General features: G+C 39.8%; 1 protein-coding gene across 2 annotated transcripts in view; it reads left to right on the forward strand.

Annotated features, from left to right (window-relative positions):
- The window catches only part of b3galt4 (UDP-Gal:betaGlcNAc beta 1,3-galactosyltransferase, polypeptide 4), a 30,482-nt gene extending 9,587 nt beyond the window's left edge, over nt 1-20,895 (forward strand). Inside the window, exons 1-2 of one of the 2 annotated variants that reach the window (XM_084087113.1) lie at nt 12,728-12,930; nt 16,022-20,895. In XM_084087113.1, coding sequence (XP_083943239.1) covers nt 16,152-17,264 — 1,113 coding nt within the window. In that variant the 5' untranslated portion in view covers nt 12,728-12,930; nt 16,022-16,151 and the 3' untranslated portion in view covers nt 17,265-20,895. Of the gene's footprint in view, nt 1-12,727; nt 12,931-16,021 lie in introns of those variants that run through there. The other variant, XM_084087112.1, reaches the window with a different exon arrangement.
- The last annotated feature ends 1,161 nt before the right edge of the window (nt 20,896-22,056 follow it).

Genomic DNA, 22,056 nt, shown 5'->3' on the forward strand with positions numbered 1-22,056 from the left:
GGAAGCCAGATTGAAAATTATCAAAGTATCCATTTGAGTTTAAGAATTTGTTCAGCTGGTTGAAGACAACTTTTTCAATGATTTTGCCTGTGAAAGGAAGATTTGAGATCGGTCTATAGTTGCTTAATATAGTCTTATCCAGATTGCTCTTTTTCAGGAGGGGCTTGACAACAGCAATTTTAAGGGAGTTTGGAAAACTTCCATAGAAAAGTGAGGCATTTACCACTTCTATGAGATCTGCTTCTAAACAGTCTAACACACTTTTAAAAAAAGATGTGGGAAGTGTGTCAAGGGCGCAGGTTGATGTTTTAAGGTGCTGAACGGTTTCTTTCAGAATTTTGCCATCAATTTCTTCAAAATCAGACATAGTAACTACTTTCTCAGGATGTAGTCTGATCTGACTGACCCCAGCGCAACTCAAGGATGTGCTGATCACCTTTCTAATATTATTGATTTTCTCAGAGAAAAAGGTAGCAAACTCACTACACTTGCTGTCGGAGAGCATTTCACTGGGAATCTCGCTTGGGGGATTTGTTAGTCTGTCGACAGTAGCGAAGAGATTTCGAGTATTATTTAGGTTTCTGTTTATGATATTGGAGAAGAAAGTCTGTCTAGCTTTGCCTAGTTCCATATTGAAAGCACGAATGGTGTCTCTATAGATGTTATAGTGGATTATAAGTTTTGTCTTTCGCCACATGCGCTCTGATTTTCTGCATTGTCTTTTCATAATTTGCACTGCTGTTGAGTTTCTCCAAGGTGCTTTTTGTTTACCATTCTTCCTGACTTTCACAGGAGCAATATCATCAATTACATTTTTAACCTTTGAGTTAAAAGAATCAAGGAGAGAATCAACCGAGTCAGCAGATATGCTCGGTCTTAGGGATATGGCCTTCATAAATAGTACACTAGTGTTCTCATTTAGGCATCTCTTCTTGACAGACACAGATCTAACTTCAATGGCAGGAGAGATCAATAAATCAAAGAAAATACAGTAATGATCAGAGAGTGCGACATCCTTAATATCATTCAATGAAATGTTTAGACCCTTACTGATAAGTAAATCTAGAGTGTGTCCACGATTGTGTGTGGGTCCATGTACATGTTGAATCAGATCAAAAGTTTTTAAAACAGTATTGATTTCTTTTGTCATATTATTTTCTGCATTATCTATGTGAATGTTAAAATCTCCAGCAATAGTGAAACTGTCAAACTCTGAGGAAATTATTGATAACAGTTCTGTAAAGTCTTCAGCAAAGGCTGAAGAGTATTTTGGAGGCCTGTAAATAGTGATAAGTAAAATCCGTGGAGCACCTTTTAACACAATACCCAGATGTTCGAAAGACGGGTAATTACCAAATGATATTTGCTTACATTGATAGACATCTTTAAAAAGAGCAGCTACACCCCCACCTCTCCTTCCAGCTCTGGAGACACTCATAAAGGTAAAGTTCGGAGGAGATGTTTCATTGAGGATTGTTGCACTGCAGCTGTCTTCTAGCCAAGTTTCATTTAGAAATATAAAGTCCAGGTTGTATGTGCTTATAAAGTCATTGACTAGAAGTGATTTATTTTTAAGTGAGCGGATGTTTAAAAGTGCTAACTTAACAGTCTTGCTTTTTGTGTCCACAATCTTAGTTTGTCGTGTGATAGGCACCAGATTAGATGGGTTTGCTGTACGGCTTTTAAAGGCCTTAGACTTTCTAACATGTGAATGAACAGATGATACAGGAACACTGGGTTCCCGCTTGTTCTGTAAACATTTGAGAAAGTTACTGTTATCACAGCGGGGACCCGGCACAAATCACTTGGAGCTGGTATTGGTTGATTTTGTAACACCTCGAGCAGACGGTGGAAGTTGTGGGCCCTGGCGTTGTGGAAGGGGCCTTAATGCTCGAGGAGGAGGAAGAGGGGGAGGGGGGAGAGGGCGAGCTGCGCCCATAGACTTTGGTGGTAGTGATGTTTTTCTGGTTGATATCTGGGGGCTTCCAGCGAATTGGGTTCCAGCATACACTAGTTTTTCCATTTTCTCTGAGAAACACATCAATGGGGATGTAGGAGATAGTGATAGCGGTGAGAGTGGCTGTGGTGTTAATGGAGGCTGTAATATGCTGTCTTGGCTTTCCTGGTCGTGTTTGGGTGCTGAATCTGTTGTTACTGGTGGCTGTAATGTACTGTCCTGGCTTCCCTGGTCATTCTTGGGTGCTGAATCTGTTGTTTTTGGAGGCTGTAATATGCTGTCCTGGCTTCCCTGGTCATTCTTGGGTGCTGAATCTGTTGTTATTCGAGGCTGTAATATGCTGTCCTTGGGAGCTGAATCTTGTGACATTTCTAATATGTCACAGTCTGACTCTGGTGAGCTCAGTGGGCAGGGCTCAGCTGAAGTTGTGTCCGTGAGCAGAAGATGTTTTGGCTGCATGGTGTTATCATTGTCTTTGTGAGATGTGTCAGCCGCATGTCCATTCAAGTCCTGAAGTGAAGTCCTGTGGTCATTCAAACTGTGTCCAGGTGAGTGTGTGCCATTCTGGTTGATTGGATTGGCAGAAGGATGATGAAGGGAGAAAAGGATATTGTCCTTTAGCACTCTTGAACCCAGTTTGTTTGGAAGATGGCCATTTTGTTGAAACAGTGGCCTCTGATTCCAGAAAAGATTAAAGTTGTCTATGAAGTTCACTCCTTTTATATTACAGGTTTTTTGCAGCCATGAATTAAGCCCAAGCAACCGTGAGAACCTGTTACTTCCTCTAGCTGGAAGTGGTCCACTGATGAACGTTTGTACTTTCAGTCTTTTGAGTGTTTCAAAAAGTTCATTGAAATCCTTCTTAAGCTGTTCTGACTGCTCTTTATGGATATCATTCTTCCCCACATGAACGATGAGTCGATTTGCAGTCTTATGTTTCATCAAAATGTTTTGAATTTCTCTGTTTACGTCAGAGGTTGTTGCTTGTGGAAGGCAGCATGTAGTTGTATCTTTCGAGCTGATATCTCTGATCGTAGAGTCCCCAACTATCAATGTTTTGACCTCGGCTGCGCTCTGAGCTGAGTGCCGCTGTCTGCTTGACCTTGAGCGCCTGTTAGTATCAGAGTGAGCTCCTGGCTGTCTGTGTTCATCCACATTTAACAAATTTGAGCATTCCTCATTCAATAATACTTCAAATCTGTTCTTAAGATGAATAGGTTGTGGAAGACGACCAGTGTTTGTAATCCTTGTAGCTGTGTATGGTGTAGATGAAACTATTTTTGCCTGAGAGAGTCTAATGCCTCTATTTTTGGGTTTTGCCCCCTCTTTGTACCAACGGTTTGTAGGTCGATCGGCTTGTTTCTCTGCACTAGGTATGTTCTGTTGAGGAGCATTAAATTCATGACACTCACCGGCTGTGCGCTGTATTTGTCCATGATGAAACTCTGTTGTGGGTTCCGTCTGGTTTGATCCTACCATTAGCTTTGTTTCAAGAACTGTAATCCTTTGTAAAAGTTTTTGGCAGTTAGTACAGCAAGTAGAATCAAAAGGACGCATTTTCTCTTATCCTTGTGAATGTTTTCTCTTCCGCCGGAATGTAAGCAGTTCAGTTTTCTCTTCCTCGGAATGTAAGCTTCAGTGAATTCTGAAGGAATGAAACTAATTCTGCTTTTTTATAGTAATCCAAGCGTTCTGAGCACTGTGCTGATTCACTGAAGTTAAAATTAGGTGATAAAATGTAATAATAACGAAAGCGATAGAGCAAAGTGCGGAGCAGTAGGCAAAAGCGTCCGACCAGTAGCAAAGCAGGAAGTAAGAGTAATTAATTTACATGAATTACTCAAAGGAAGCAGAAATTAGAAACCTGAAATGGACACGTTGCTAACATTTTCCTACCAAGACTAACCAAAACAATGCCATGGGTCTGCAGAATTTGCATAGCGCAACTCTGCCCCTACTTCATTGTACCCAAGAAGAGTGGTGGGTTACGACCAGTCCTGGACCTGCGCATCTTGAACCAAACCCTTCACAGGCTTCCATTCAAGATGTTGACAGCCAAACGCATTTTCAAATGCGTTCGTCCGTCAGATTGGTTTGCAGCGATCGACCTGAAGGACACGTACTTTCATGTCTCTATTCTTCCTCGACACAGACCGGTTTACTTCTCTACGGTTTACTTTTGAGGGGCAGGCATACCAGTACACGGTACTCCCACTCGGGTTAGGCCTGTCTCCTCGTGTCTTCACGAAGGTCGTCGAGGCAGCCCTTGTGCCACTCAGGCAACACAGGGTTCGCATCCTGAACTATCTCGACGACTGGCTGATTCTAGCGCACTCTCGAGAACAGGTTTGCGAACACAGGGACCTGGTGCTCCGGCACCTCGCCCATCTGGGCCTTTGGGTCAACTGGGAAAAGAGGAAACTCTCCTCCGTGCAGAGAATCTCTTCTCTCTGTATGGAAATCGACTCGGTCGCCATGTACGCACAGCTTACGAGCGCGCGCGCACAGGTACTGCTGAATTGCCTTAGTCAATTCGAGGGCAAGAGTGCGGTCCCACTGAAGTTATTTCAGAGGCTTCTGGGGCATATGGTGTCCGCAGTAGGGTGGTCCTTATCAAGTCCAATTTTTTTTTTTTTGCAAAATGTTTGTGTCTTAACCTCTTAAACTGTTCCTTTTAACTTCAAAATTTGAAATATGCAAAAATGTTGACAAAAAAATATATATTTAGAGGTAGCTCAATCATGTGGAAGATTGCCTATGTTAAGCTGTGCGGCGTTATTGTGATATGCAAGTAATATTAAAAGTTGCTGCAAATTAACTACATTTTATTGAAATCAGAGCAACACTGACATGACAACAATGACAACAATCTAAAAAAAAGCACAAAGTTTTCAACAATGCCTCATTTCTGATGCTCAGCAGCCAGTGTTGACTTTTTGCAGTCTGGATAGATCCATCGTTGATCTTCCACCACATGAAGGAGAAACTGCAATTGTTCTTCAGAGTGTGTGAGATAGCCATTGTATTCTTGAATCAGAGCCACTCCTCTCTCGGCGTGATCATTGACTACTTTCATTGAATGTATGGTTGCCTGTGCCTCCTGATAATCTGCTTGATTCGGCCAAAGTTCCGGGTCAATTTCAAGGAACGTAATGTAATTTTTTAAACCAAAAAAATGTGCTCTAAACCCAAACAATAACCAAGGTGATCATCAATAGAAATATGTATTGATTCCACCAGGAAAGGTAAATCTGCTAAACCGGGTCATGGATGGATTAATTTGGATTTAGTTTCTACAATAAGTAAACTGAGATATGTATCTAAAATATGTATCTAAAATACATATTTAGGAATATATGGTGCATTAGATGCTTTTATGGAGATTTTTTTTGGAATTGTACTAGCCAGGTACAATACCAATTCAAATGTGTCATGATTCTGCCTTCTTGTCTCTGATTTTCCCTGGTCTTGAGGCAGGATCATGACAGGCCCATGTTTCATGTGTAAGCACATGGCCATTTGTTTGGGCCATGTGCTTGCGTTGTCTTGTCACCTTACCCCGCCCCCTTGTTATCTCATCTTGTTATCATTAGATTGTTGCTTTGACCTGTGTTCCTGATTAGATTGTTGCTTTCACCTGTGTTCCTGATTAGTTTGCTCCCTATTTAATCCCCTCATGTTTTCTGTCCTGTGTCGGTTCATTGTCAAACTTGGTGTGTGTAATGTTGCGTGTTATACAGTCTTGTGAGTACTTTGTCTGATTCCTGTTTAATGAGAATTGTGAGTTTGTTTCCTGTCAAGTCAGAATCTAGTCTTTGTTTATAATCTTGTCTTAGTCAAAGTGTTCTATCCTCAGTCCTGTTTTGCCCCCTCGTGGGTTTTGTTTTCTGTTTTGTGTCTAAATAAAGCCTTGAATGTCTGCAAATCGTCTGCGATTGGGTTCTCTCCTTCTACCTCATGACAAAATTATCTGTTTTTATGAAAATCATCAAAATCTCAGAAAGTTTAAAGCTATTGAGCTACCAGTAATTATTATGTTACTGCCATAAAAATTGGCATGCTGTATTTTCTTATATAAAGGAACAATTTGAAGGGTTAAGAGCATGACAATTGGAGACTTTAAAAATAAGGACCACCCTAGTCCGCAGCGGCAGTCTCGTCGCTCAGACTGCTTCATATGAGACCGCTTCAGCACTGGCTTCACAATCAAGTCCCAAGATGGGCATGGCAACAGGGCACGCTCTGGGTACCAGTCACTCGGGCCTGCCATCAGAGCTTCACCTTGTGGTCAAACCTATCCTTTCTATGGGCCAGAGTGCCCTTAGAACAAGTGTCCAGGCATGTTGTTGTGTCAACAGATGCCTCAGCCACAGGTTGGGGTGCCATATGCAATGGACATGCTCTCGCGGGCTCCTGGACAGGACCCCAATGCCTTTGGCATGTCAATTGTCTCGAATTGCTGGCAGTATGCTTAGCTCTGCACCGTTTTCGGACGTTGCTCAAGAGCAAGCACGTACTAGTCCATTCAGACAACACAGCAACAGTAGCGTACATCAACCGTCAGGGTGGTCTACGCTCCCGCTGTATGTTGCAACTCGCCCGCCATCTCTTGTTATGGAGTCACAAGCCTCTGAGGTCGCTTCGAGCTCTCACAACTATGCTCATGTCCCGGGGAATGGAGACTCCATCTGTGCTCTCCTTCCTCCAAGAAGGGTTGGAATGAAGGCTGTCTCCTTCCACCCTGAAGGTTTATGTGGCTGTGATCTCTGCACACCACAACCTTGTGGAGTCTAAGATGGTAGGACAGCATGAGCTGGTCATCAGGCTGGTCTACACATGGTCTACGCTGGTCTACCACATTGCAGTGGTACTATCTGCGCTGCAGAGAGCTCCCTTTGAGCCATTGCACTCAGTCAAGCTTAAATACCTCTCTATAAAGGTGGTGCTCCTGGTTGCTTTGGCTTCTATCAAGAGGGTAGGGGACCTGCAGGCATTTTCGGTTGACGAAGCGTGCCTGTAATTCGGGCCGGCTAACTCTCACATGATTTTGAGACCCCAGCCTGGATATGTTCCCAAGGTTCCCACCACTCCTTTCAGGTATCAGGTGGTGAACCTGCAAGCTCTGCCCCTGGAGGAGGCAGACCCAGCCTTGGCACTGCTCTGTCCAGTACGCACCCTTCGCACTTACGTTGACAGAACGCTGTGTTTCAGGACCTCAGACCAGCTCTTTGTCTGTTACGGTGGGCAGCAGAAGGGAAAGGCTCTCTCCAAGCAGAGGTTGTCTAACTGGATAGTGGATGCTAGTGTCTTGGCTTACCAGGTTCAAGGCCTGCCATGCCCCCTAGGGGTGAAGGCACACTCTGCACACACTGGCTTCCTCCTAGGCTCTCGCGCATGGCGCCTCACTAACAGACATTTGTGGAGCTGCAGGCTGGGCGACACCTAACACATTCGCGAGATTCTACAATCTCCTACAAGGACCTGCTCGGTGTCATCGCTTACTTCGCCATTCCACTCCACAGACTGGATATGTGCGTTATTTTACTCAGGTGAGTTTCTCAGTGAAGCCCTGGGCTCCTCCAGCACTGTTGATGTCGACACCAGAGTGCATGCCAGCGGCAGCCCTCGTGTCAGGCCAGGTGCCTCTGTGTGCATGATTCCCCCGTTGGGCAACCCCCACATGTGTATTTCCACGGTAAGTCTCTTTGAGTATGTCTCTTCCCTTGGCAAGACCACCTTGCCACCCCTGGGGTTAAAACATTCCACCCTGCAGGCTGGATACCTTAGAGTTTTCCATATGCATCCCGTTCGCGGGTCATATGTGTATTCTGTAAGACCTCCCTGCGGGTATGTATTGTGTTGCATATTTCCACGTGGATATGCTTCCCAGTGTACCTTGGTATTCCTGCGTAAAGCCTAGCCCTTCGTCTGTGCTAGTCTCATGACAGGGAGCTCAGACTTGCGCAGGGCACTGAAAGACAGCCGCTGTGGCGTGATTAAATAGGGACCCCCATTTCATCAATCACTCATAGTGACTGACTGAAAGGGAACGTCTCGGTTACGTATGTAACCGTCGTTCCCTGAAGGAGGGAACGGAGATGTTACATCCCCCTGCCACAACCGCTGTACTGCTGGAAATGCCGGGCGTTCAGTCTCGGCTCCTCAGCAGGTAACATATTACAAGATTGCTAGAATAGAAGAATAGAATAGATTGCTTTAGAATAGGTCTATAAACAGGCCAAAGGTCAAGTAGGTTTTTTGGACTGTGTAATACTGTATTCACAATCACAAATGCTTACAGTAAAAAAATTAAGAGTTTGGTTTCAATCTTGCTTTCGTGTTTACCGTGAATTTTTCAACATCTCTCTGCCAATTACTTTCAATCTTGTACAGAAATGTACGAGCTCATGAAAGAAGAGCTTTAGGTTTTGAATAACTGTGTGTATATGGTATATCCAAAAATATAATATAAGACAAATGTTTGCTTTTGATATGTGTGTATATTGTTTTTAATGCAGTGCTTCATTTTGCAAGAGATGTGAGGCATTTTGCATTTTGTGTGTGCAATTCTTGGATTTGTGTGTAAAGTTTTGGGGAAAAAAGAGGCAAAGTTTTGAAAATGTGTGTAAGCAGTTGAAAAAAAAACTGTAAGCCTAAAGTATGCTTTGCCTTTTAAACATCTACTCTAAGGTATGCGTACAGTGTGCGTGTCAAGGTTCTGAGAGAGAGAGAGAGAGAGAGAGAGAGAGGGAGAACTGAGGGGTGACCTTTATTAACAATTGACAAGGCCAGGGAGGGTGAGGTTTGAACTTGAACACACAACAGGAGAACGGGCTGGTCAACGATAGAGATAAGGCAGAAGCTCAAGGAACCAGTGACTTCATTGGCATGATAGTCCAGTCATTTTAAGCCAAAATGGGGGTCAACCTTGAACAAATTGCAACAGAAGCAAACTCAACTGATTTTGTATCCTCAATATGTCCTGAGTAAGGAAAAAAAAGTCCCGAAGAATCCCATTAGGGGAAAGTTTCGAAAAAGACCCAATTATACTGGTGTTCAAGGACAAGCATTAAGCTGGTTCAGATCATACTTATCTGACCGCTACCATTTTGTCTATTTAAATGGAGAAAAATCGATCATAACTTCAGTAAACTATGGAGTGCCACAGGGATCTGTGTTAGGTCCTCTATTATTCTCAATATATATGATGCCACTTGGAAATATTATAAGGAAACATGGAATTAGTTTCCATTGTTATGCTGATATATATTTCATCACGGCCGGATGAAAACACTAAATTATCCAAATTGACAGAGTGTGTTAAAGATATAAAAGATTGGATGACGCGTCATTTTCTTTTATTAAATCCAGACAAGACAGAGGTACTAATCATCGGTTCAAAAAACCGCCCACAAAACCTCTCACAATACAACTTTAACATAGTAGGATGTCCTGTTACTTTATCCTCTACAGTAAAAGACCTGGGTGTTATACTAGATTGCAACCTGTCTTTTGAAAATCATATTTCATGTTACAAAAACAGCCTTTTTCCACCTTAGAAACATTGCTAAGCTACGTAATATGCTATCAGTTTCTGATGCAGAAAACTTAGTTCATGCATTCATGACCTCGAGATTAGATTACTGTAATGCTTTATTAGTTGGTTGTCCTGCATCCTCAATAAACAAGCTACAGTTAGTCCAAAATGCCGCCGCTAGAGTTCTTACTAGATCAAGAAAATATGATCATATAACACCGATTTTATCATCACTACATTGGTTACCTATAAAGTTCCGTATTAATTACAAGGTATTGCTACTGACTTATAAAGCCCTAAACGGTTTAGCTCCAGTCTATTTAACGGATCTTCTATCGCCCTATAATCCATCGCGCTCTTTAAGATCACTAAATTTGAGGCTTTTGGTCATACCTAGGATATCCAGATCCACCAAAGGAGGGACAGCATTTTCACATTTAGCTCCAAAACTCTGGAATAGCCTTCCTGATACTGTTCGTTGCTCAGACTCGCTCTCACAGTTTAAAACTAGATTAAAGACGCATCTCTTCAGCCAGGCATTCATATAATATTTTTAATCTTACAGTTCAAACTACAATCCGGCCTCTAGTTCATAAACGCCAGAGGAGAACTGGCCCCCGACTGAGCCTGGGTTCTCCCAAGGTTTTTTTTTTTTTTTTTTTTTTTTCATTAGGTCACCTGATGGAGTTTCAGGTCGGTTCCTTGCCACTGTTGCCTTTGGCTTGCTCAGTTGGGGATATTTTGGGAATATTTAATTTAATTTTATCAATCAATAAATTCCACTAGAAACAAACCTTGTTGTATTATTTTAATTTAATACTGTGAAGCTGCTTTGATACAATCTGTATTGTGAAAAGCGCTATACAAATATACTTGACTATTCATACGCCTATTCATTCTTTTTCTTACGTGAATAGGGTAAAAATTTTAACCTTTAGATATCACCATGAAAATTACTTAGTTGATTACTTACATCAAGACAAACAAAAAATGTATTACAAGTTTTATTAAATGGTTTGTTAACATGGACAAACGGTGCATAATCTAATTACGTACAGTCGTGCCCAGAATTAATCACACCCCTGGTAAATATGATCAAAAATGGCTGTAAAAAATAAATCTGCATCGTTTATCCTTTTGATCTTTCACTCAAAAAATTGGCAAAAATCGAACCTTTCATTGAAGTAAAAGAATTGAAATGGGGGGGAAATCACATTATAAAATAAATGTTTTTCTCCAAAACACGTTGGCCACAATTATTCATACCCCTGGAATTTTTTATGAATAAAATATCTCTAAAGTATATTCCCATTAATATTTACCTTTTTTTAGCACACCAGGGTGACTAGGAACATGAAATTGTCCAGCTATGACTTATTGTTTCACAGGAGTTTAAATATGAGGAAACACAAAGGCCAAATTCCCTGAATCATCCATCACAATGAGTAAAACCAAAGAAAATAGTTCTGATGTGCATCAAAAGATTGTTGAGCATCACAAAATAGAGAGTGGATGTAAGAAAATGGCTAAAGCATTGAAAATCCCCATTTTGACCATCAGGGCAATAATTAAGAAGTTCTAATCATCAGGAAATGTTACGATTCTGCCAGGAAGAGGACGTGTGCGTATATTGTCTTAATGCACAGTGAGGAGGAAAGTTTGAGTGGCCAAAGACTCTCCAAGGATCACAGATGGAGAATTGCAGAGATTAGTTAAATCTTGGGGTCAGAAAGCCTATTAAAAAAAAATCAAACAACCCCTACATCCCCACATGTTGTTTGGGAGGGTTTCAAGAAAAATGCTCCTCGCTCGTCCAAGAACAAACTCCAGCATATTCAGTGGTCAGACACGACTGGATCTTCAGACGGCACAGGCTTCTGTGGTCAGATGAAACTAAAAAAAGAGCTTTTTGCAGCAAACACGCTAGATGGGTTTGGTGCACACAGGGATAAAAAGTACCCCATGTGTACAATTTAATATACCATTGGATCTTATATGTTGTGGGCATATTTTTCTGCTGGAGGTCCTGGACTTCTCATTCAGATACATGGCATTGTGGATTCTATCAAATATCAACAGATAAAAAATCAAAACCTGACGGCCTCTGCTAGAGCTTTTATAACGGGCCGTGGTTGGATCTTCCATCAGGACAACGATCCAAAACAAACATCAAAATCAACACAAAAATGTGTTAGGGAGCACAAAATGAAGCTTCTGCCATGACCGTCCCAGTTCCCTGACCTGAACCATATAGAAAATGAGTGGAGTGAACTGAAGAGAAGAAGAGCCAACATGGATCTGGGAATCTGAAGGATCTGGAGAGATTCTGTATGGAGGAATGGTCTCTGATCTCTTGTCAGGTGTTCTCCAAACTCATCAGGCATTATAGGAGAAGACTCAGAGCAGTTATCTTGGCAAAAGGAGATTGCAAAAAGGTATTTAATAAAAGGGTATGAATAATTGTGGCCAACGTGTTTTAGAGAAAACATTTATTTCATAATGTGATTTCCCCCCACTTTCAATTCTTTTACTTAAATGAAAGGTTAGATTTTGCCAATTTTTTGAATGAAAGATCAAAAGGATAAACGATGCAGATTTATTTTTTACAGCCATTTTTGATCATATTTACCAGGGGTATGATTAATTCTGGGCTCGACTGTATGTGCTAATTTGCATAAATACCACAACAGATCTAAACATTGGGTATAGCCAGGTGAAAATGTCTTGTTGAATCTTGTTGACATATAACAGTAAAATACTTGATGTTAAGGTCTGAATGGAACCCATTTAGGCTATCCATGAGCATTAATACATAGAGGCAGGAAGAAGTACTTTAGAAACCAGCCTTTATTAATTTTTAAGAGATTTTTAAGAGATGTGGTTTGGGGCTGGGTCTGTGGGATTGTGTCTGGGGGACGAGTCTGAGGGAAGAACAGGAGACAATGGTAAGGAGAATGCAGAAGACAAAAGGTAAGTAAAATAAAAAGTGAATCCCCAGAAACAGTCCCACAGACCCAGCCCCAAACCCCATCTCTGCAATAATAATTAATAAAGGCTGGTTTAAAGTACTTCTTCCTGCCTCTATGTATTTGTCACAGTGTCTGGTTTATGTTCCTTATATTGCACTCAGCTGTCCCTTATCACTGATCATTGCACTCAGCCTGTTCCCCATTAGCATTGTCATTTCCCTGTGTATATAACCGTCTGTTTTATTATGTGTCACGGAGTCCTTGTATCTCACACCACTTCTGAGTACTGTCTTTAGACCTGTTAGTTCGTTCGTTCGTTCGTTCGTTCTTGTGTTTGTTGGATTGCTACCTTGGTTTTGACCCCTGCCTGGACTGTTATGAGATTGGATTACCCTACATTAAAAACCACATACTGCAAATTGGATCTACCTCTCTGCTGTTCTTGTGTGGATCGTGACAGTATTAATGTACGTAATTAGATTATGCACCGTTTGTCCATGTTAACAAACAATTAAAAAAAACTTGTAATACATTTTTTGTTTGTCTTGATGTAAGTAATCAACTCAGTAATTTTCATGGTGATATCTAAAGGTTAAATTTTTTACCCTATTCACGTAAGAAAAAGAATGAATAGGCGTATGAATAGGCTATATTTGGGTCTTTTTCGAAACTTTCCCCTAATGATATTCTTCAGGACTTTTTCTTCCTTACTCAGGACATATTGAGGATACAAAATCAGTTGAGTTTGCTTCTGTTGCAATTTGTTCAAGGTTGACCCCCATTTTGGCTTAAAATGACCACTCATAACCTTTGGAGAGAAATAGCAAATGCTGGACAAGGATTAAACTTGTATATGAGCAATATCACACACAGGTTTTCACAGCCATGCTGATTTAGAGACATATCATATAAATATATATTAATGTCTGAAATATTTTGACTGCATATAAAACTAGATGTACCGCATGGCGGTACAAAATATGACCGCCGCTCAGGCCTGCACTGGCTTTCTTCAAAAAGAAATGACGTGGAGCAATTTGGCTGTATTGCGTGTTTATGTATATACCTAAAAAAAGTAGTAGTATGTGCATGTCTGTCTGTGTGTGTGTGTTTGTGTATGTGTGTGTCTGTGTGTGTGTGTGTCTGTGCGTGTATGTATGCGTGCGTACATGTGTGTGCGCGTGTGTGTCTGTGCATGTGGATTTGTATGTGTGTGTGTGTGTGTGTATGGGTGTGTGTCTGTGCGTGTGGATGTCAGTGTGTGTGCATGCTTGCGTTTGTTTGTATTCCTGCATGTGTGTGTGTGTGTGACAGTTAGGGTTGCCAACTTCAGAAAAGGAAAATGCGGGACAATCGTGGTTATTTATAGGAAAATGAGGGACACTCAAAATATTTGTACTGTATCACACAGTGTACGTCATTTCAGTGTCTGCAGTTAAGTTTGTGTTTAAAAGGTTATCAGACATAAACACATTTGTATTGCTTAACCTATTTATGTATTTAATTCTAAAAATAATTTTAATGTCATACATGAAAAAAGTCACATTACAAACAAACCATAGTTCAAAATAACAGCATTTATCTAAAATAGAAAGCTTTTTTAACATTATACACTAGGCTTACTGTTCAAAAGTTTGGGGTTAGTAAGATTATTTTTTGGGAAAAAAAATAAAGAAAGTAATTGCCTACTTTTATTCAGCAAGGATGCATTACATTAATCCAAAGTGACAGTTAAGATAATGTTACAAAAGCTTTCTATGTACTTTCTAAAAGCTTTAAAACATTAATAATAATCAGAAATGTTTTTTGAGCATATTATTCCCTCAGGTAGATTACATGTTTTCTTGCGTGGCTGGATGTTAGACTCATGAACAATAATCACGTTGTTTGCATTCGCCAAAATTGATTAGCCGAAATCAAAACGTGGACAGTGAAAGGAAATTACCGTTAGCGCGAGACGAGTCCGGCTTGAAGCGGAAGCGACCAGACGGCAGAGGATGTTCGCAAATCAAACAATGATTTGTCTCAAAACAGTGATTAAAAAAAGCTGTGATTGGATGATGACAGGTGTCGGTGATCATTCTCAAGTGTCGTGGTCAGCACTGTTGCTGTTGTATCAGTCAGTGGTTTATCAGCTTGTCAAAAAACGGGACACGGGAGGTCACGCAAGGGACAAATAAATTAGGCCCAAAATGCGGGACGTCCCGCCTAATTCGGGACAGTTGGCAACCTTAGTGACAGTATCATCCTAAACCAGCAACCCTTCGCTCAACACCACCATCTACAGGCCGATGAGTGTACAGTCACTAAATGTGCACATAAATGAATTTATTTTATAGGCCTACCCCCCCACGGATGAAATTCTACGAAACTTAGCATACCCCCAGAGGATGTCAAGTTAATCATACACATGAAATATGGTGCAGTTCTGAACATCTCAACTGAAGATAGGGGCGATTAAAGCAGAATAATATTGCATTTTCATTTTTTATGGGAGGGGCGCAAATCACAAATGAGTGATTATGGGCTAGGTTGATGTGGGCCCTTAAGAGCAACATACCATAAAAATTTATTCATCCTCGGTGCCACGGTTCAGGTAGTTATTTAGGAAAAACTGCATTTTTTGGGTTTGGGGGGGCCCAGCGCGGGGGGGGAGTGGCCCCCGGGGACCAAACGAAATTTTTCCGTAAAAGTCTAGTGGGGCTACATGCCCACCAAATTTCATGTTCCCCGGTGTTTCGGCGTCCCTGGTATCGTTGACGAAAAATTCAGTAGATGACGAAAAAAAAAAAAAAAAAAAAAACTTTGACAATCCCTATATGACCGCTTTCGCTAACTATGCTAGCGGCGGTCATAATAATTGACTACAAATTAAACATGCAAGCATATCCAACAGCATTAGCAGAGGCTGTAATCAATTTTAAGCATCCAGATGGTATAATCAAAGTTGTGGTGCACTCTCAGAATATGCATTTCAAAATTTGTCATTTTAATTGTTGGAAACAGAGTGAAAAAGTGGACTTCAAAGATTTCTTATCCTGTTACGCCCTCTATAGACCATGGTCAGCAACTAGTCGACGTCAAGCTTAAAGCGTCATGGCATTTTTTATGTTTTTGAAAGAAGTCTCTTTTGCTCACCATTGCTGCATTTATGAAATACAGTGATCATGTGAAATATTGCAATTTAAAACAACGTTTTTAACATTGATAATAATCAGAAATGTTTCTTGAGCATCAAATCATCAATGATTTTAGAATGATCATATTAGAATGAAGGATCATGTGACACTGAAGACTGGAGTAATGATGCTGAAAATTCAGCTTTGATCACAGGAATAAATGACATTTTACTATATATCCACATAGAAATATTTCACTGCTTTCACTGTATATTTGATCCAATAAATGCAGCCTTGGTGAGTAGAAGAGACTTCTTTCAAAAACATAAAAAATCTTACAGAACCCAAACTGTTGTGTACAAGATAAAGAATATAATTTTTGCTATATATCAGACATTAACCACTAATCTACACTGTTCATCTTTATTTCCTCTTGCAGTTGGCGGTGCAACAGAGCAGAGAAAAGCACAACTGGACACCATGCATCATTTTATCCCTTCACTGGATCTAAATGTATAATAATACCCAAAAAGAAGGAGTAAAGAAGTTTGTCCTGTGATCTGTAAAAAATGGTAGGGCCTAGTTTTAGGATCTGCAAGGGTCGCATTGGGAAGCGAGGAGGTCATTTAGGGTTCATCCATTACCTCTGCATTATAGTCTTCTGTGGCTCTTTACTTGCTTTACTCTTTATCGACGTCATTGAATTATGGTTGACCTCGCTGGGCATGAGCAAAGTGGAAGGGTTTCATGGACTGGTTCTTCCACACAGTATTCCTCCAACCCGTTCAGAAGAGTATCTGCTTATGCCGAGCGTCCACGTCTGCGAACGTGCCAAACCTTTCCTCATCGCTTTGGTTGTATCGGCACCTCCCAACAGAAAGGCCCGCCAAGCCATTCGGGACACCTGGGGTGGGGAAATACAAGTCAGGGGTCACCGAGTCATGACCCTCTTCATTGTCGGTCAGCCATCTGACCCAGTTCTCGGGAAAGAATTGGTGGAAGAGTCAAAGGAGCGCGGGGATCTCATACAGGGTCGCTTCATTGACTCCTACGCCAACTTAACCCTTAAAACTCTGTCTATGCTGGGATGGGCTCGCCGTTTCTGCCCACAGGCTCGCTATTTGGCAAAAGTAGATGATGATGTGCTGTTTAACCCCAGTGCACTTCTGCAGTATCTCAACCACAGCTTTAAAATGGCAGAAAGTGAACTCGCTGAGCTTTATTTGGGTCGTGTCCACATGCAAGTCGCACCGGATCGCAATCCTTCCAGTAAACACTTCATGTCAGAAACGGCATACGCTGGCGTGGTTTTTCCGGATTACTGCAGTGGGACGGCGTATGTACTTTCTCGACCAGCGTTGCTCAAGCTTTCATTAGCAGCGGTTGCCATACGATTACCCAGTCCATTGCCACCTGAGGATGTGTTTGTAGGGATTTGTGCTCACACCGCAGGGATTACACCGACCCATTCCCCACTCTTCTCCGGAGGACCCGCTGTACCATTCAGCCGTTGTTGCTATCAAACTATGGTGTCGGTCCACCACACCAAACCGGGGGACATGGTGCAGTACTGGACACAAGTGCACTCCACAGCCCCGTGCTCATGGTTGAGTACGCGGGCATCTCTTGGCGTCTGTAAATTGAGAGCGTTTATCGGGACACTGTTGGGGAGAGACTCCTGAAATGAAACATCATCTGAAAAGCCAAAGGGAAAAGAACGTCTTTGGTTGCAAGAATACTATGCACTGCAACTTGATTTTATATCATGCAATACTTGAATTTATTCTCACTGCTTCCCTTAAAAAAAAAAGTAAGTGTGCTATTAGTGTACATCTTTTAAACAAAAAATTAGAAAGTACACTATTTATGTTCTTCTCAGAAATATACGTAAAATTAAGTCTACTTAACTTATACTGATAGAAAAGTCTAAGTACCCTAGTGAAAAATAAATATACTAAATGCATTATTTTATGAGCATACTATATAAGCATACTACAAATACATTTACATATTTATGTACTTAATAAAAATACCCTGCAGTTGTACTGTTGGTGTACTAAACTGATATACTTAAAGTCTGCTAAACTGGAACAACTAATTTTGCACTTAATGTACTTTAGTTATCCAGATATAGTGCTGAAGTTCAACGAAAGATATACTGAAGTATATTTGATTGTGCTAAAGTGGAACTATTGCAAGTATACTTTAGATACACTTTAAATATCTTGCATTTAAAGACTGATATTAAACAGAAATCACACCATCCTTACTAATAGTGATATTAAAACACATTTCAGGCTTAATATTAAGAAATGTGCATTGTGCAATAAAGAAGTATTCTAAATAAAGTTTAATTATAATATTTATATCATTAATTCTCAGGCAATATGCCAGTAAATGTTAATGGGTTTGTAGTATACTTAGTATGAAAAAAATAATTTTAAATACATTTTGGTATAGTTTTTTTCACTAGGGTATCCATAGCTTGTAGTTGCGTTAACTCTTTTGATTGAGTAGCGTATCAATACTTGTATACTTTCATGTTCAAGTTTATATATATAGTAACAAGTCAGCTTTGGGGTGCAAAGTGCAATAATAAAATATAAAAACTACAAGTATGATGCCAAGTTCACTTAAGTATACTTGTAGTATAAAACGACTTAACTAGTAGTTTACTGTGAGCATACTTCAAAGTGTACTTTCATAAACTAAATAATGTGTTTTAAGTATACTTAAGTTTAACTGACATTATTGATTCATTATTAATCTGAAGATTCTCATAGGCTAACAGTACACTGAATTCTAGCAATGAAAAACTTGGCAATACTTCACAATAAGGTCTCATTTGCTTTTTACAGCAATAATTAAATTTGTTAATGTTAGTGAATAAAATTCAGGAATCGGATACTTGAAATATAAAATTAAAATTTAGATTCCTGTTTGTGAATTTTCATGTGATTTTAAAACGTGCATTCAAGACGCAAAAGAGAATTAAATCCAGCACTCGCTCGCTGTTTTCTGTGAATCCGCCTCTCATATGTGTGAATACTGAATTGAGATCTTTTTGCGCTTGAACGGAAAAATACACACAAAATCATGTCAAAATATCCCCGTAACCTGTTGGTTATGACAGTTATGAACGTAAACAGTTGAGAAAGAAAACGTGTGTAACAGCATATTGGATCCATGCATTCACTCTTAAAGGGACAGTAGCCTAATAAACCTTCTGTCTGTCTGTGTCATTAACATTAATCTAAGAACAAAAGACAGAAAATCTCTCACTGTTCTTGACTGAGCCACTTTTGTGATTTTAATAAGGATTAATCTATATACCGTTTATAAAGTGAAGACTATGCAGGGTTATTTTCAAGCTTCAAAAAAGCACATAAAGGCCCTGTTTACAGCTGATATTAAGATGCATTTTGGTCGATCGGATCACAAGTAGACGAGGGAAACACATTCCCGTTTACACCTGGTGTTTTAATCCGTCTCTTCTGTCCACTTTCAAACACTTCTGTCCTGATTTCTTCGAGGGGAGGGTCTATGGGTGAGTAAATGTTTGGGCTTTTCAGATCTTATGATATAATGGACGAAATAAGCTCATGTAATTAACATATGAACGCAATCGGAGACGACGGAGAAACACACAGAGAACATCATCTTCAGTTTCTGCTCTGACAGACGCGAGATCAGCCGAACGCTGTGAGTGTGTGTTAGAAATCAGGAATGGAGAGAGAACATTGAGCTTCGTACGTTTTTCGTCTTCAAACCAAACTTGAGTCTTCAGCCGACAGAGCTTAAATCCCGCTCTATCGCTCTTCCCATAATGTTCCCGCATTAGACCAGTAGACGGAGAGAAGACGGTCTTTAGAGGCTGTTTGAACACATTCGGTCACATGAGCGTTTACACTACGAAAGCAATCCGGTCGAATGTGTTTTCAACTAACTCTGGAAGTGGAGGAAACTGGACGAGCTCAAAGCGTTTTAGACCCGTTTACTCCTGTATTTAGAGTCGTCCACTCGTGATCCGATCGACCAAAACACATCTTAATACCAGCTGTAAACAGGGCCAAAGACATGGTAAAACTAATTCATATGAATCAAGCAAAGTCCAAATCTTCTGAAGAGACTCAATCACTTTTTATGATGAACAGATTTAATTTAGCCTTTTATTCACATATAAACATTGATCAACACTCAAACATAGTGCACATCAAACAGAAGCTCGACTTCTGCACACATGAACAAACCTCAATGGTTTGCGTGCTTTTTAGGATTATATATATATAGGATTGATGTGCGTGTTTTCGGCTGTTCAGGAGACCAGTAAACCATCAGCAGAAGATCTCAGCGTTCTTCAAGGCACAATGAAGCGTAGTCCTTGCCCATTACAGGCTTTCTATGCAGAGAGAAGGACCTTAAGCTAGAGCAAAGCAGTGAAACTAAACTAAGCACAACTAAAACAGTTTCATCGCTTTAAAATGAGACTTGAAGCTTTATATCTGACCCGTAACCTCAGATTTAATCAAGGCTACCAATTATAGCTAAATTATTAAACAGCATTTCTCTTTTTGCTTTAGAGTTTCAGGTTTGTCCTTGTTTAACGCCAATATGGAAATATCAGATGCCAATCGTCTATTTTCGTCTTCCTGAAAGGGTAACCGAAGCTAGGACTGCAGACAAACTGCAGACAAAGCAGCGCTTGTTTACCATTTTGAAATCAGTCATGAATAGAGTTGCCAACGGCAGAAAAGGGGAAAAAAGGACAACCATGGTTCATTATGAAAATAAGGGACAGTGAAAATATTCGTACTGTACCACACAGTGTATGTCTTTATATTCCTATAAAAGGTTCTCAGACGTAAACACATTTGCTTAACTTATTCATGTACAATTTTATTCTAAAAAGAATTTTAATGTCATACGAAAAAAGTCACATGTTACACACAAACCATTGGTCTGAGCAAATTGTGCCACTATAGAACTGTGACTTACACAAGTTAAACAGTCTTCAACTCATTTTTTTAAAGTCAGTTTAATGTAATTTAAGTTGAAATGACATATGCAGTTGATTGTAAGTCAGGAGGTGGGTTTGTGAATACATAACATACATCATCAACCTCTATTCAAAACTATTTTAAATGTTGTTGTTTTTTAGGAAGATCCATAGATACACATAACAACTGAACATGTTATTCAGTCAATAAAGCATTTTTAAAAGATGGCACTGATAATATTTATCTAAATGTTGTTGCAACCATGTATGAATCAATGAAAATGCATTTTTCAATAAAAGAGAAATTCGAATTAGTATGGGCTGCTTTTGGTGATTGAGACTATATCTGTTATTTTGTGTTTGAATACGCTATAGAAGTCAAATGTAAAAAGTTTTTCTCAATTTTAACAACATTAACTTACAATAATGAAAGACAACGTTTTGATCACGTCTTCCCTCAGATATGGAGTTCCAAATCTGACATAATAATTAATAAATAAATATATAAATATATATAAAAAAAAAAAAAGTAAAAGTAAAGTATTTTATACTTTTATTTCCTTATGCATAATTGTATTGTTCCATGTTTTTTTATTATTATTTATTTATACATTTATTTTATTTCCACGTATATTTATTTATACATTCATTTATTTAAAAAAAAAAAGTATGTTAATGAGGGGGGCGTGTTTTACCTCCGACATCATCAGTGGAGCTGAAGCCTTGATGCCACAGCGACACCTTGTGGTGAGACTAAACCAAACGCAAGCCTTTGCAAGTCACACAGGGAATGAATGACATAGAGATGGGCAATATGGCCAAAATCTTATATCACAGTTTAAGTAATTTAATATCACCTTAACTGTATGTATATTGGGTGGCCATACATAGACTGCTCTTTATCCTGGACATGGCCGTAAAAGATCGCCTGGTCGGGATTTCTAAAATGGCTTGGCATACATGAATAGAAACCGCATCTTCAACAGATCTGATAACAGATAACACACAAATAGCCCTCCTAATGCAACACTTTTCATATTAAAATTGATCAAAGTTTCCACACACACACACACACACACACACACACACACACACACACACAAATGAAGTAGCAGCACAACTGTTTATAATACTGATAATAATCATAAATGTTTCTTGAGCATCAAATCATCATATTAGAATGATATAATAAATTCTAAAACAAACGAGATTATGATAATTTAGAGTATGACATCAGCCATTCATGAAGTAAACAGGTGTCACCCAACTGATAGGCTACACTATGACATCGGGTGTGATGAACTACATAGGCCTACTACATGAAAATTTGGTTATTATACTTTTATCAATAGAATTGATAAAAGTATAGAATATCATAGTTCTAATAGGGGCTCATTGTACAGCAGTGTCACAACATTCTGGCTTCTAGAATGATGTTCCATGCATGACATGTCTTTACTTTAAGAGCACACACACAC

Source organism: Abramis brama (genome assembly GCF_963993115.1).
Source record: "Abramis brama genome assembly, chromosome: 16".
Lineage (NCBI taxonomy): Eukaryota > Metazoa > Chordata > Actinopteri > Cypriniformes > Leuciscidae > Abramis > Abramis brama.